The following is a 16,448-nucleotide window of genomic DNA, read 5'->3' on the forward strand; positions in this document are numbered from 1 at the left end:
ACAGAATCTTACTTTTCCTCTTTTATATAAATGATAGAATATTTAGTTTATCAACCCAAATCCTATAAATACAGATAAAGGGTGATTAAAAACAAAATGAATGTTTATTTGTTGTAACTTTTTGGTTGCAATAACAGAAGTAACTTCACTGGCTTAAGGAAAAGAGAGAGAAAATGACAGAGATAGACTCAAGGGTAAGGATACCATTGGTCCTCAGGGAGGACTGGAACTAGGAACTGGAAAGCCTGACAGCCAGGCAGTATGGTCTCTTGGCACTTGCTTTTGCTCTCTGTTTGCATGATTTCATTCTTTATTCATTCTGTAAACCAGTTATCTTCACTCTTTAGCTCACATAGTAGAATATAGTTGTCCATTACTTCTCTGTGAAATTGTTCCATTTTTTATCACATAATAAGACTGACCAGGAGTTTTTTCTCCTATCTCTAAATTTCTAGGTAGAAAATCTGCTTGACACACTTTGGTAAGCTGCCCATTGCTGCTCTTATCAGCTATGGATCAGCCCAAAGGAACTGGGCTCTCACATTAAAAATATGGCGGCTGAAAGCCCATCCTTGTGGAGCGTCAAGGAACTGGGAAAGATTCCACAGAGAAAGAAGATTTGTTTGTGAAATAAACAAATCAAAGTACTTCCTACCAGATTCTACAGTAGAAAGGAATTAAAAAAATCATCAAGTTCAATCCCCTGCCCAGTGCCGTGATCTCTTCTATCCTCTCTAATAGATGCATTCAGCTTCTGCTTGAATGCATAATACACAGCTGTCTAAAGCAGGAAGCCACTCATTTCAGTGCGAGGCATTTTTATTGTTAGAAGATTCATTCCTACACTGAGATGAAATTTGCTTCTCGACAACTTTAATCTATTCTTTCTGTGGAACAATAAATAATGTGCCCAATTCCCCTTTTTACCTGATAGCCCTTTTTGTCAGAAGATGATTAACATGTTCTTCTTTGATTTTCCTCAGGGTAAATTTCTCCAGCTCCTTCAAACATTCTTTCTCTGATATGAATCCCTCTTCCTTCACTATTTTATGGTTAGTTGGTTTCAATTGTCTAGAGAAGATACTCCTACTCCACATGTATAAAGCAGTAAGGGAATCACCTTGCCTCACATCTTGGTGAGTCTAGTCAGTCTTCAGAAAGTGGGTGACCCAGCAGCTCAGTTATTCATTCATCCTTCAACAAATTATTGGAGAGCATCTACCTGGTACTGGGCACTTGAGATGCGTGAGGGCCCGAACTGCCATTCTAGAGTTTATACTCAAGAGGAAGGGGATAGCTAAAAACAATAAATGCAAAAAAATAAATTACATAGTATGTTAGAATGTTGTAAGTGCTTTTAATGAAAAGAGTAGAGCAAGGAAAGCTGTATTTAATAGTGTAATTACTGTACTTATCATTGAGATTTGAATAAAGACTTAAAGATGAGGGAGTTATTCAGCAGGGGTTGTTAGGGTGGGGGACATGGGAGGTGGGCAGGGGATATTTTAGGGAGGAGCAAATTCAAGTGAAGAACCTGATATTAGACAGGGGCCTGGATGTTCTAGAAATAGCAAGGAAGGCCAGTACCTTGGCAAAGAATGAATGATGGGGAGAGTCATTAGGGATGAAGACAGAGACCAGATCCTGAAGCATTTACCAGCTTTTGTGAAGATCTTGGCTTTTCCTCAGAATGAAATCAGGTACCATTTCATGGGTCTGAGCAAAGAAATGGCATGATCTTATTTACATTTTTAAAAAATCTCCCTGGCCTCTATTAAAAAAATTGACTGGGGGGGCAAGAGTTTGTCTTTCTGTAGGCTTTGTGTTTAGGTAGGCCACTTTTATGACTTTACTGTGCAGAGCTACATTCTTTCACATTTGTGTCCACCAAGGAGGTGGTGACTACTACCATCATCAAGTAAAGGTAAATTTCATGCTAAGTGACCCACCCCTGAACCAACAACCCCTGGGTTCAAGGAAATGTCAGGCACTGATTGGCCTTAGGTCTGGATTACCTGAAACTATCACTATGGAAGGGGATAATTCCTTCAACTGTTTTATCCCTGAACTGTGAATGAATGTTAAACTTACCCAAATTAGATGACTGCTCTGCAAGGGGAGGATAGAATGAGTGTGGACCTGCCAACAATGCCCTCCACAATAATCCTCATATAACTATTATTGTTTTCTAAACACTTATTCTAACTATATATAAACTGTAGGCAAAATTGAGTAGAACACAATGGGACCATTATATCCTTAACTGAATATGTTCATTTCATTAACAAATCCTAAGAATGTAATTGCATTGGGTCAACGCTTCATGATTTCTTTACAGGGTCTGCCTTCAAACCGTATTTCCATAATATCTGGAATATTTTGCTCCTGATTTTTTAAACCTAAACAGGAGACCTTACGTTTACCTCCCTGTTGCATTCCTTTCAATGTCATTTTGAATGCTGATTCTATCTTCCTAATATAAGTTAGGTGCCATTTGCAAATGTGATATATATACTTTATGGTAAAAATTAAATAAGGACAAAATCATATTTCTTTCCCCTTCATAAAAGGATACTTTATTTCTCTAATGGAAAATGGGTGCAGAAGATAAAGGGATCATAGACTTAGGTGACAGTCTTCCAGCAAAATAAGAGATTTAACCAAATCTGAACTGTTTTCAACTTTCATTTTTCAACTTTTCACCAACAGTTTTCAGGGGCAAATGTATTCAAATTTTGAAAACTTTAGAAATATTAAAAGATTTTTTAAAAGGCTGATGGTTTCTATCTGTTATTTGATTCCTTTCTTTGTGAGGTTGACAAGGAAGAATTTAATTTGGAAGAGTTACTGATTCCAGGAATGAGCCTGAAACTTGTTATTTTTATTTGCAAATCATATGTCCCTTATCATTTACATGGCTATTTGCATAAAGCCATGTCAATTATGATATGTTTATCATATAGTACTTCAGAGTTTATAATGTTATAGAGCAAAATGATGTTTCCTTTGTATTTAGCATTTTTTCATCTTTTACTGTTCTGTGTATTTTTCTTTACTTTTCTCATTCTCTCCCCTAGTTTAGTTCTTTCCCTATGGTTGTGCTAAAACTGCTGATCCACTCAAACTATTGTGTTCTCTTCCAAGAATAATCTTCATTTTAGGTTCTGTATAGGAAGGACAGCCAGCTCTGCCGAGCTTTTTTCAGTAAACATGTAGATAAGCAGTCACTTTTGCTGAATATGAAAGAGGCAATGTTTGTGCTAAGATAGCCCTTTGCTCACTGCCATCTAATCCTTTCTTGTTTTTAATGTAAAATGTATTTTTATCAAAGTTAACACATGCACAAGTCTCAAAAAGTAAAGTTCTAGAAGATTTATCCTGAAATAAACAAAGCCCAAACCTATATTCTTCTGTCTCATCCTTTTCTTACCCTCAAGTACCATACCGCAGAAACAGCCACTTTCAACTCTTCTCTCTCATTCCCCTGGGATTTACCTCCATACTCCTGAATAATATACTCAGTAGCTTTTTTTCTCACCATTAAATTCTAAATATTATCTATTGACTTCCCACTTTGATATCTGAGAATTTATATTCCCCCCCACACATATATCCACACATCCATACTGCTCTTACGTCTTCCCATGAAATTGTTTCACAATCTTAATTTTATAAATATTCAGAGCTTACATTGTAATGACGATGTAACTGTCTTTACAAGTGCCTCTCAGAGTGTGTTATGATTATATTTCCTTACAACTTTTATTTATCTTGGAGTTAATTTCTAAAAAAAATTTCCCATGTAGCTTTCATTATTTTTCTTTTCCCTAAACTTTCTGACAGCATAATAAAACTCTGCTCAGTATGTTCAGATATTTTTGGTCTATAAGTTCCATGTTTTTACTTGGGGATAACTTTCCTAGAGCTCTCTAGTCTAATATAGCTTTGGAACCCAAGGATGGCTGGATAGCTGTTGGTTTAGGCCTTCTTTCATCAACATCTAGTTTTCTTCTCCTCTTAAACGTATTGGATCTCTGGTTTCCTTCATACCATATGTTCTTTACTGATGTGTTCTTCTTTGGGAAATACACCTTCCAGAAGAGTTCAAAGAAAAAAATGCGTAAGAAACAAACCTTCTGACATTTAGCATATCTAGAAGTATCTTTTGTCTAGTTTCATACCTCACTGATAGTTAGGAAAGGAATCCTTTTCCTCAGTACTCAGGGGGTGTTGTCTGTATCTGCCTGGGGTGGTGCTTGGGAGGGCGGAGGGCACTAACAAGTAAAAAAAAGTAATTTAGTATTAAAAGTGAGGCTGAGAATTTTTGTTTTTACTTTTTGGTTATGTTTGTTCATACTCTTTTCATACGCTATACCCATTTTTCTATTTGGTTGTTAGTCTTTTATTTTCAAATTTGTAGGAACTCTTTTTAAGTTAAAGAAATCAGCCCTTTTTTTACAATAGGAATTGCTAATATTGTCTTGCAAAGGCTCAGTGACATAGAGGGCATTTTGATAGCATGTTTTAAAGTTAAAAATGCATTCTACTCAGGGATTTATAGTATTTATCCAGCAGATATATTCACACATGTTGAAAATGACTTAGAAACAAGAAGTGTTTGCAAATAGCAAGACTGGGAGCAACCTCAGCATCCATCAATGAGATCTAGTTAAATGAATCATATTTATTTATTAGGTGGAATATTGTGCAGCCATATATAAAGAATGAAGCAGTTCTGAATGTACTATTAAGAAAACTTCTCTAAGACATTTTTTTACTTAAGAAATAAGGTGCAAAACAGTGTGTGCTGTAGTTACTACTTAGGAATTAAAAAAATACTATGTGTGTAATCAACGTATGCATTAGAACATCTCTGGAAGGATATTCAATAAACTGGTAAAATGGGTTGCCTCTGGAAGATGACTCAGTAGCTGGAGGTCAGGACTAGAAGGTAAATGCTTTTTCTTTTAGTAACAGGTTTATTGATATATAATTGATATACTATGCAATTTGCCAGTATTAAATGTATAATTCAATGAATTTTAGTATATTTAGTAGATTGTACAACTACCGCCACAATCTAGGTTGAGAACATTTCCATCAGCCTATAAGGAAATCTTGTGTCTATTTACAATTATTCTCCATTCTCCATTCCCACTTCCAGCCCTAGGAAACTACTAATATACTTTCTGTTTCTATATATTTACCCTTTTTGGGCATTTTGTGTATGCTTTTATAACTTTTGAATTTATTTTCTCTATTTTGGATTTAATCACCTATTTAAAAATACTTACCAAAAAATTACCTAATTGATCCTTTTCCCTCTTCTCCTAAGAAAACACTGCAGCATGAAAAAGTTAAGGAAAGTCTTTAGTACTATCAGTAGATGAGATGGGGAGCTAGGAATAAAATCAGAACATTATGAACAAGACCCTATTTTCTACTTTTATTGCATCAGTATTATATCTCATTTTGGCTTAGCATACACTGAAATTTAGATTTAATCATTGTTCACATAAGTGTAAATCACTGTAAAAGGTCAAAACATTTACCACTCAGAAGGAAAAGAACAAATCATTATACTGAAAGAAGATATGGGTATGAAAATAATACTGTACAGGCACTTCACTTTTTTATTGCCTTATTTTGTTAGGAATCCATAAACACTAATATAATCTTGTCATATATAAAAAGTTGGTTATCTGCTAATGTTGAGATTAATAATCTGCCCTATGGTTAACTCATAAAATCATACAAATTTAGATTTGGATGAGGTTTTAGAAATTTATCTATGACATTTTCTCAGATTAATTCTACTAGATACCAGCCAATCTAATTACTTTAGTGACATGTTTAACCTTTGTGAAAAATCTCTATATAGATTTATTTGTAGGAATATTGTTGGATGTTAAAAATCCAAAGCCAAATTTGTAACTGGTTCCTTCTCAAGTGAATAATAACAGTTAATAACAAAAATAATAAAGATGATGATAGCACCCTTTGTGGAGTATTTATTGTAGTCAAAGTCACTAAACTAGGGAGGTGCTTCGAATATATTAAGGCATTTAGAACCTCACAACCATTTAGGGTGAAGGCCTTATCTTTAATCCCATTATTTGCAATAAAGGAAACTTTTTCTTGGAGAGGTTAATGAACATGTTTGTTCATTACATGAAAGAGCCTAAATTTGAACCCAGACTTTAATCAACAACATGCTTTTGTGATATATGTTGTTACATTGTCCACATTCCTGACTCCACTTTATATTTTGTCCTTTTGTTTTATTCCTTATTTTACTTATTTCACTAGTACCTTATGTGCCTTGACTTGTAGAGAACCTTAAATCTTTTCTAGAAAGTGATGGGTTTAAATAAGCAAGCATATTGACTACTGTTTGTAGTTTTGTACTATACTAGAAGAAAAAATAATAAAGAAAAATGTGTTTCTGTGAATACTGTAATTTCTTTTGACACCTGAGGACAGGCTTCCCCTCATGGGACAGTTTGTCTTTGCCAAGGTAAAGCAAGAGCCCATGAATCAGTATTGATCCAGTCAATGTGGGGAATACAGATAATTATGCTACAGTTCCTGCCCTTTGGGAGCTTACATCTAACTGTTGAGTGAAAAACACATGTACAAAGCCACAATATGTGAAAAGTGATTATTAATGGCACTGATAATGGGTCCTTTACGTACCTAAGTCGATGGTTAAGGCAAAGCGAAGGTGTTGTAGAAATGGATTTTTGTTTTTAAAGGATTGCCAATCCCTGAGGCAAATAAAACATTTTCAATACTTGAGTGCTTTGAAGAGCTCTGTAACAAAATATTTGGACAGGATTCTTTAATGTTGGTCCAACTTAAAAATAATAGAATTGTATGAATTATAAAGAAAGTACCATTTAGTACAGTGAAATTCCAAATAGTAAAGGGGTAAGAGACTTCCATAAGAGAGATACAGGAGAACCCAGAGGGCACTGAGAGTTACTGGAGAGAGATAGAGAGTATTATTCATTACCCAGGATTAAATGTCTGTGTGTGTGTGTAGTGTGGCTGGGGAATGGTGTAGTGACAAAGTTGCAGGCAAAAAGCGCTTGTCAAATTTTCCAAAAAGGGATGCTTTTCAAACTTTGTTGATCCTCTGATAAAAACATGCTAAAGGAAATGACTAAATGCTCTATTAAAATTAAAATGGAGACCCTGAGATACATAGAAAAGGGAGTACATTTGTATAGACCGTTTTAATGTTTCTTCCATGTCTAACCAATGGTGAAGGCTGAATGCCTCCTACCTTCATTTTCCCTTTCAAGTCGCCCCCATTGATAGATTCTAACGATTGGGAAGCATTTTTCGTGCCAAATCTTAAACATATCGCTCAACCTGTGTTCATTTCCACCCAGACATTATCACTATTTCCTACAGGTGCCCACTAGTCATCAACAGAGGTGAGAATCACATTTTCCTCCACTTGGCATGGGGCTACAGGCGTCGGGAAGCAAGAGCCTGTATTTGTCTGATGACAGCTACTTGATTTGGAAAATACTGTTTTTACTAAGCAGTGATCTTGTTTAAAGGGATAAAGTTTTTTTGTGTTCAGATAATGGAAGGGCTCTACAAATAAAAGACAGCATAGGTGGAGAGGTACAATTTCCTTGGACCGCATGGGTCGAAGGCTGGGACTTTGTTTGGAGGGAAAAGCGTGGCAACGCAGCAGCAGTCTGCCCTCCAAGGTCCAGGTCAGCGGATGTGGAGGGTTGGGGGTGCTCCACCACACAGCCCAAGAAGGACGATGGCGACTTCTCAGAAGCGCGTATAGAAGGAACCCAGAACGCCGTGCTTCACAGCAGCAGGCCTGGGCCGGGAGGGCGGAGGGCCACAGGCACGCGTCGGCACGGAGGGAGCGACGGCGTTGGAACCCACACCCCCCTCGGCCCGAGCCCGCCGCTCGCCTCCCGCAGCCGGGCGCCGGCGCGCTCGGCTCTTTCCGCCGTCGCCGCTGCCGCGCGCTGCCCCGTGCGCTCCGACACCTTCGGCAATTTCCGTCGGGCCCTGGCCGCCATTTTCTCGCCGCTTGTGTGTCTCGCTGGCTGCGTGGCTCGGTTCTTGTGAGCGAAGCTTTTGTCCGGTTCGGCAATGGACGGGTATGTAAAGGGGCCAGCGAGGAGGTGTGTGAGAGGGAAGTGGGGCTCTTCTTCGGCCCGGTTCGGGGTCGGCCAAGAAACCCTCCGGCGGCCCCTCCCAGGGCTGGGCTGCCGTTACCCAACCGCCGCCCCATCGCACACACCCCTCCCTTTGCTTTCCCCGCGGGCTCTGGTCGAGAAAACGGGGAGAAAGCGGGCTCGGCAGCCGGGGAGGCTTTGGGGCGATGGCGGGGGAGACGACCGCAGAGCGGGCGCGGGCGCGGGCTCGGCGGCGGGGGATGGGGCGGGAAGCCCAGAGCGTCGCGCCGGTCCCTGCCCCCTCCAGGAGCCATTTCGATCCGTAACCTGGGACCCGAGCCCCGAGCTGGCGGCTCCTGCGGGAGCGAGTGCGGTGGCCGAGAGGCAGGCCTGTTCGGGGGGCCCCGGGGCGAGAGGAGGGAGGCACTTCGGCGCCCCTCGGCCGACCCGGACCTCTGCGGCCTCGCCCGGCCCGCCCTGGCCGAGGGAGATGCCGGTGGCGGGAGCTCGGGGAGAGCGCCCGGGAGCCGCGGGGGGAGGGGAGCGCGAGGGCGAGATGCCACACTCCTTTGTTTTCACTGGAGTCTGGTCGTGGGGGCGGGAGGCAGGGAAAAATGCCTTTTTGTGGGGCCTAAGAACATTCAAGGCTTGGCAAAAGGGCCCAGAAATTAAATCATTAATAAACGGAGTGTTTGTGGCCGACATCAGTCACATGGGCGAAGACCAGCAGCCATGGCAGAAACAAGAGCCCATAGTCACAGGGCCATCTTTTTTAGCTACTTTACCCAGTTTCTGGAAAAACAAAAACAACTACAAAAAGCTAGATTCATGCTGCATCTTTTAGAGCCTGAGTGAAAATAATGCCGAGTGAGGTGAGGCCAGGGCTCTGGGAAATGACATGGACCAGGGTCTCCCTGGTACTTAATGTTCCACATCTGAAAAGGCTTCACAATTCAGCTCATTGTTGGAAGACACCCTTTAGGGTGAAAATACAGCTGTAATCAGCCCATTTGAGAGCTAAAAGCAGTATCATTGTAAATGTACGCTTATTAGAATTAATGATTATTTGAAGAGGCAGAAGTAAATTATGAGTTTATTTTGCTAATGTGTCTGAAGTTGGGTGTTTTTAAAGATACTAAGTCAAGACCATATAAAAGTTAATAGAATAACAAAACTTAAATCATTTTAGAGGTTATCTGGAGATTATTTTCCAGATGAAACATAGTTCTAGAGAAGTTCAGTATTCCCCTTAGATCAGCTTGGAAATTGATGGCAAAACTTGCACCGGAATTAATGTTTCCCAATTCTCTCAAGATGCCTAGGAGTTTTAAGTTTTTAAATTACTAATCGAAGTGTACTAGCTTTGTAGAAATAGCATTATAGTGTTTGAGATTTTGTTCTTTTTGCTATTTACAATGTTTAAAACATACCCTAAGTTTAGTCAATTTCATCTTACATTTGCAAGTCATTTCTGGAAAACCAAGTTGATATCAGTACAAAGAAATGTCACTGACTGTGTATTTGTTTTGCATCTGCCTCGTGAGTGGAAATTTATGAATGATGAACTACCCTAAAAAGTTTCACAGTCGAACAGTGACCATTAAAAGAATAACGAAAAGTTGAAACTATTTTTTTTTTCGTTGCAGAATTGTCACTGAAGTTGCAGTTGGCGTAAAGGTAGGAAAAGACTGTTTGAAACTAATGAAAACTGCATTGCTGAACCTACTATTATCATTAATGGAAATTTACAGTTAGCTTTTGAAAACTATGATATACTTAATAAAACCCAAGTGTGAAGTGTTTTAATTTTTAAGTTGAATTAAATAAATAGTTTATAATTAAATAGACAAAAACCTTAAGTTTTTCTGGAAAGGTAGTCTGTGACTAACATTATGAAATTGGTATGAGTGGTGTTCAAGGAATTAAGCTTTCAGACATCGCTTTCTGTGCATGTAAATGATATTCCAGTTTTCTGAGGGGAAATTACGATTTTAAATGGACAGGTAAGTGATTTGACCTACATCATATACCTCTATTAATCTAAGATTTTTGTTAATTTTTTTGTCTTATGAAGACTCACGTATCTGTGAAATTATAAAAGTACATTAGAAATCAATTACCCTTAGCAAAGAAACTTTAGACAATTAGCTTTAAATTAGAGTCAAGTTAAAAGAGCTGGTTTTTCCTTTCTGTTAAAGGAAGATGGGCCTTATGGTAGAGATCATTTGGAATCTTCCCTCCCTCCCTTCCTCCCCTCCACCTGCCTTGCTTTCCTCACAGTCTTTTTCACCGGGAGAGCTACTCATTCCTTAAACCTTAGTTCAGTATTTAGGTCTTTCATTTCCTTGAATCCTTGCACATTTTAACATCATGATGTATTACTTGCTTGCAAGTCTGTCTGCCCTGTTGGGGCATGGTACTTGTCTTCTTTCTAATTTTCCAATCCTGGCACAGTATCTTTCAAGCCTAGTACTCAAATGCTTGTTAGGTACAGTGACACTTCCCCTCTTCATGTGTTTTGAGAGGCTGTGTGCTTAGTCTGATGATGCAGACTGGTCAAAGTATTGTTTTGGAATTAAGATTTCATCCGTGACAGTGTTGATACTCTTTAGAATATTTCTGTAAATATTTGGTATTTTCTTGCTTATTTTCTGCCTTCAGCCCTATACTGAACTAGATACTTGTCTATGCTTAAGTATTTAGACTTATTTGTTGAGTTCACATTATATAGATTGGGGGAGAAATAATGAGCTTTTTTGGGGTAGGCGTATTTATTTTCATATGGCAATGATACTGTCTAAGTTGACGTAGTTGTAGGATTTGAAATTGGAAATAGCTTGAGTGCAGGATGTAGATATATTGTAGTTACCATCCAAATAGATATCCCCTGGAAGTGAATTTTGTAAAAGAATAAATGAATGCAAGTCTGAATTGTTCACAATTAATGGATGAGGAGAGAAGGAACTCAGGTAAGACCTAGAATGAGTAGGCTGTGAGAAATGAGGAAAGTCAGACTATGATGTCCAGATAATAGCTTATGGATTATACCAGTTTTCTGTATTAGTGGTTTGAGGAGAAAACATTAGACAATGATATAAGAAATAATTGCTAACCATTTTTTATCCATTGTTTAATATAAAAATTTGAATAAAGTTATATAATTTTTGGAATAGTCAAGAATTTTTGCTTTGAGTCATGCCTGTGTACAAATAATCCCTCAAATTAAAAAAAATAAGTAATACATGTGCATAGTTAAAAAATTCAAAGTGGAAAGTATTTCTCCATTATTTCTAGTCCTGTTCCTTGACTGTAGGTAATTTAATATTTTCTGGTGCATATTTCCTGAAATTACTAATTTATATATTACCACTCACATTAACATCCTTGTTTGTTTACACATATGGATTCATACTATGTGTACTGGCCCACACCTTACCTTTGTTAAAAAAAAAATAGCCTTTTTGAAACTAATGTGACACATATTTGTAAAGTATACAATGTTTTGGCATATTTATATACCTGAGCAAAGTAATGAGCATTGATCACCCCCCCCCCAAAAGTATCATTTGTTTTTTTGTAGCCCCTCCTGTCTTCCTTTCTTTCCCCAAGCAGTCACTGATAACACTTTGTCACTATAGGTTAGTTTGCATTTTTTATAATTTTAAATAACAGAATCAAATGGTATGTATCCGTTTTTGTCTGGTTTGTTCCACTCAGCCTAATTATTTTGAGATTCACCCATGTTGTGTATCAGTTGTCTTTTCCTATTGCTTAGTTATATTACACTGTATGGAATACAGCAATTTGTTGATCTGTTCAACTCTTGATGGATAGTTAGGTTGTTTTCCAGTTTGGGGCTGTTGCACATAACGATGCTGTGAACATTCCTGTACAAGTTTTTTTCCTGTAAACTTTCATTTCTCTTGGGAAATGTCTCTGATTGGAATGGCAGGATCATATGGTATCATATGTTCAAGTTTTTACAAAACTGCAAACTATTTTCCAAAGTGGTTGTACTATTTTACATTGCCACAGAAGAGTATGAGTTTTCCAGCCCTTCCACGTCCTCTACAATGCCTGTGATTGTCTTCTTTTTGATAATAGATAGTCTAGTGGATGTGAAGAGGTAATCTTGGGGTTTTAATTTGCATTTCTCTAAAGTCTGTCGTGTTGGATATCTTCTTATATGTGCTTTTTTGCCAGCTGTGTCATTTTTTTGAAGTGTGTTTAAATTCTCTTGCTCACTTTTTTAATTGTTACTTTTTTATTGAGTTTGAAAAGTCGTAATTCTGCTTACAAATCTTTTATCAGATACATGGTTTATAAATATCTTCTGCCACAGTTGTTTTCATTCTCAACAGTGTGTTGAAGAGCAGCAGTTTTTAATTCTGAAGAATTTCAGTTTACCAACTTTTATCTTGTATGTATCACACTTTTGGTGTCATATTACCATCTTTGCCTAACCCAAAGTCTCAAAAGATTTTGTTGGTTTTCTAACAGAAGTTGTATGGTTTTTGGTTTTGCATTTAATGCTTTGAGTTAATAGGGTACAAAGCATGAATCAAAATTTTTTGGTTTTGGATATGGACATCCACTTTCTCCATCACCATCTGTTCAAAAGACTATATCCATTCTCCATTGAATTGGATTTTCACCTTTGTAAAAAATCAGTTATCTATGTGTACGTGGTTCTATTTCTACATCATTTCCTTTTCCATTGACACATTTTTGTCCATCTAGATGGCAAAAACGTACTGTCTTAATTACTGTGGTTTTATATTAAGTCTTGAAACTGCGTAGTCATGGTCCTCCACCTTTTTTCTTTTCCAAGTTGTTTTGATTCTTCTAGGTCCTTTATATTTTCTTATGAGTCCATTTCTACAAAAAACTATTAGTGTTTTATTGGAATTAATTTGAATCTATAAAGCAATTTGGGAAAAATTGACATGTTAACAATATTGAGTTTTCTTAACCATGCACACAACTTCTCTCTGTTTACTTAGATCTTTTTAAATTTCCTTCAGTGTTTTTGGTTTTCAGTGTGTAGCTTTTGTACATTTTTGTCAGAGTTTATCCATTTCATATTTTTTGGTGCTATCATGAATCATTTTAAAAAATTCAGTTTCCAGTTGTTAGTGCATAGAAGTCAAGTATTTTTGCATATTGCTTTTGTATTCTGCATCCTTGCCGACCTCACTTAATAAACCTAACAGCTTTTTTGTAGATGGCTATCAGATTTTCTGCATAGACTATTTATTTTCATTCCGTTCCTATCTGGATACCACTTTTTTCTTTTTCTTGTTTATGGTATCTAGTGCAGTGTTGAATAGAAGCCATGAGAGAGGGCATCTTTACTTTGTTCCTGATGTCAGAGGGAATGTCCAAAATGATGTTGCTTTCTTAAATGTGTGAGCCTGATGTTTTCTTTGAGGGAAGGTTTTAAACGGGACATTCAGTTTATTTAATAGACAGAGGAATATTCGGGTTATTATTTCTTCTTGAGTGAGCTTTGGTAATTTATGCCTTCCATAGAATTAGTCCATTTCATCAAATTTACTGAATTTGTTTGCATAAAATTATTTCTCACACTACTATTTTGTACTCTTGATATCTGTAGAATCTGTAGTGATGTCACCTTTCTCATTCCTGATATTAGTAGTTTGTGTTTTTTCTCTTTTTAGACACCTCTCGCTACAGGTTTACTGATTTTTACTAATATTCTCCAAAAATCTGTTTTAGTTTTATTGTTCTTTGTTGTTTTCTTTCCTATTTTTTTGATGTCTGCTGTCTTAATTTTCTAATGCTTTGTATTTAGTTTGCTGATGTCATTGACCTTCCTTTTCTAATATAGAGGTTTAGTGTATGTATTTTCTGTTACTGCTTTAATGGCATCCCTCAAATTTTGATATGTATACTTGTTTTCATTCAGTTCAATGTATATTGTTATATTTTTATTTATTTTTGACTCATTTGTTATTAAGTATGCTCCTTAATTGCCAAATAACGTTTTCCACAGATCTTTCTGTTCCTGTAATTGCAGTGTGGCTAGAGAATACATTTTGTAAGCCTCTAATCTTTGTAAATTTGTTGAGACTTCTTTTATTGCTCAAATAGTACATATTGTGTTAGTTTTATATGCATCTGACACGGATTTGCACTTTGCTGTTGTTGGGTGATGTGTTCTATATATGTCAGTTAAGTCACGTTAGTGTTGTTCAAGTGATTTCTACCTTTTCTCATTTTCTATTTCATCCCTTGAGAGGAGGGTATTGAAATCTCCCTAACTTGTGCATTGGTCTGTTTCTCCCAGTGGTTCTACCAGTTTTTGCTTTATGTTTTTGAAGTTTTATGATTAATGCGTCAATGTTTAGGATTGCTATGTCCTCTTGATGCATTTATTGTTGTTACTAGTTTATTTATTACTATCCCTTTGTTATAATGCAAGGACCATTTTGTCACTGTTAGTATTCTTTGCTTTAAAATCTACTTTTTTTGCATTAGTACAGCTATCGGAATTCACATGGTGTATCTTTTTCCATTCAACCTATTTGTGTCTTTAAAGTGTGTTTCTTGTAGACAGCATAAACTTGGGACTTTAAATCCAGACTTACCCTTTTTTAGTTCTTAGGACTGTACACAGTTAATGTTATTACTAATATGGTTAGTTTGAAAATTACCACTTTAGTGTGTGTTTTCTATTTGTCGTTTGTGCTGTTTGTTCCCTTTTTTCTCTTTTTCTGCTTTCTTTTGGATGAATAGTTTTCGAATTCCATTTCATCTCTTGTGATTAGTTTATCACTATTTTGTTATGCTGATGACTGTTTTAGGATTTATAGCATACATTTTTTATCACAGCCTTCCCTGAAGGAGTAATTATGCCACTTCACATAATAACTGTAAATATTGCAGTAATTCGAATACTTTATTTTCCCCCTCTTGGACTTGATTCTACTCTTATACATTTTACTTCTCTGTATGTTACAAATTCTATAACGCATTCTTTTGGTTTGTTTAAACAGCCAGTTATCTTTCAAAAATATTTAAACAGTAAGACAATATCTTCTTACAATGTAGTTATGCTCTCATGCATTGAATCCTTTGGATGGATGGGGGATTCACTGCAGATTTCTGTTCTTTCTATGTAACTTTCTTTTCTGCCATTCAAACTCCAGTTGCCTTGGTCTTGGAAGCTTGGCTCTTTTCTCAACTCGGGGAGTTTTTGAAGTTCAGCCTTGTTTCTTCACTTGAGCTGTGCAGTGGCCTGGACTTTCTCTAGAGGTAGTAAGCTGGGGCAATCACGGACCCACCTCATTTGTTTTCAGACTCTGGGATCATTGTCCATCATTATCTGATGTCCAGTGGTTTCAAAAACTATTGTTCTATATATTTTGTGTGGTTTGTTAAAGTTGTTTCAATACGGCAAACTGGACCATGTTATATACCATCTTGGCTGGAAGTAGAAGTACATCTATTTTTTGATTTTAAAAAAATAAACATATGATCTCTGTACTTACAAATCCTATCTCATTCTTTGTATAATGGACACTACAGTGTAGTTGCTTGACACACCACAGTTCAGTTCCTACATTGACACTTTGGCTAGATTCCCATTTGCAGGTAAAAGGTGTGAAAATACTTAAAATAGATGTAAAAATGCAATGATGAGTGAAATTCAGTTAAAAAGTTTAAAACCACAATGCCAAAAAAGTTCTTCGCCAGTTTGTTTTCCACAACTGTGTACTAGAGTGCTTGTTTCTTCACACCTTTTACAGTTTTGGGTTTTATAAAGATTTAGAATATTAGCTAATTTTAGATTTAAAAAGCATTTTGTAATTTATATTTTGGAATGCATGAGATTTAAAAAATTTGATTTTGCATTTCCTTTGAACTGCCTCTTTGTATATATGAACTCTTTTAATGATCATCTTGTTTTTTGCAACTCTGATTATATAATTTGAAAATAAAAATTGATTTTACATGCATCATAGGTACTTTTTCTTACAGTTTGTTACTTTTTTTGACTTTGTATAGTTTTAGACGTGTAGATATTTTAATAAGCATAATTTTTTGTCTATTTGGCACTTAAAACATGTTTAGCTTCAGTTTTTTTACCTTTAAAATAGGGATTGTAATAGTTTTGAAGATTAAATGTGATGGTGACAAAAGGTATTTTCCACAAACTAGATCCTCAGTTAATGTTAACTGACTGACAACACATAGACTATCCAAATTTGACAGTTTATGATACGTTGAAATTTCATTTTTCATTATAAATTTGCTGTAGTTATCCAG

General features: G+C 36.7%; 1 protein-coding gene and 1 long non-coding RNA gene across 5 annotated transcripts in view; one reads left to right on the top strand and one right to left on the bottom strand.

The window, feature by feature from the left end:
• Window positions 1-3,867: 3,867 nt before the first annotated feature.
• LOC140848711 (uncharacterized) lies at window positions 3,868-6,814 on the bottom strand. Its single transcript, XR_012129821.1, has 4 exons — window positions 6,697-6,814; window positions 5,295-5,341; window positions 4,182-4,274; window positions 3,868-4,091 (listed from the first exon to the last, which is right to left on the bottom strand). It is a non-coding gene; the product is annotated as an uncharacterized lncRNA (long non-coding RNA).
• Window positions 6,815-8,000: 1,186 nt separating this feature from the next.
• PTBP2 (polypyrimidine tract binding protein 2) overlaps window positions 8,001-16,448 on the top strand; it is an 88,723-nt gene continuing 80,275 nt past the window's right edge. For all 4 annotated transcript variants that reach the window (XM_017660094.3, XM_017660095.3, XM_017660096.3 and 1 more), the window contains exons 1-2: window positions 8,001-8,138; window positions 9,803-9,833. In XM_017660094.3, coding sequence (XP_017515583.1) covers window positions 8,131-8,138; window positions 9,803-9,833 — 39 coding nt within the window. In that variant the 5' untranslated portion in view covers window positions 8,001-8,130. The remainder of the gene's footprint in view (window positions 8,139-9,802; window positions 9,834-16,448) is intronic.

The sequence above is a fragment of the Manis javanica genome, chromosome 4 (assembly GCF_040802235.1).
Source record: "Manis javanica isolate MJ-LG chromosome 4, MJ_LKY, whole genome shotgun sequence".
NCBI classification, from domain to species: Eukaryota; Metazoa; Chordata; class Mammalia; order Pholidota; family Manidae; genus Manis; species Manis javanica.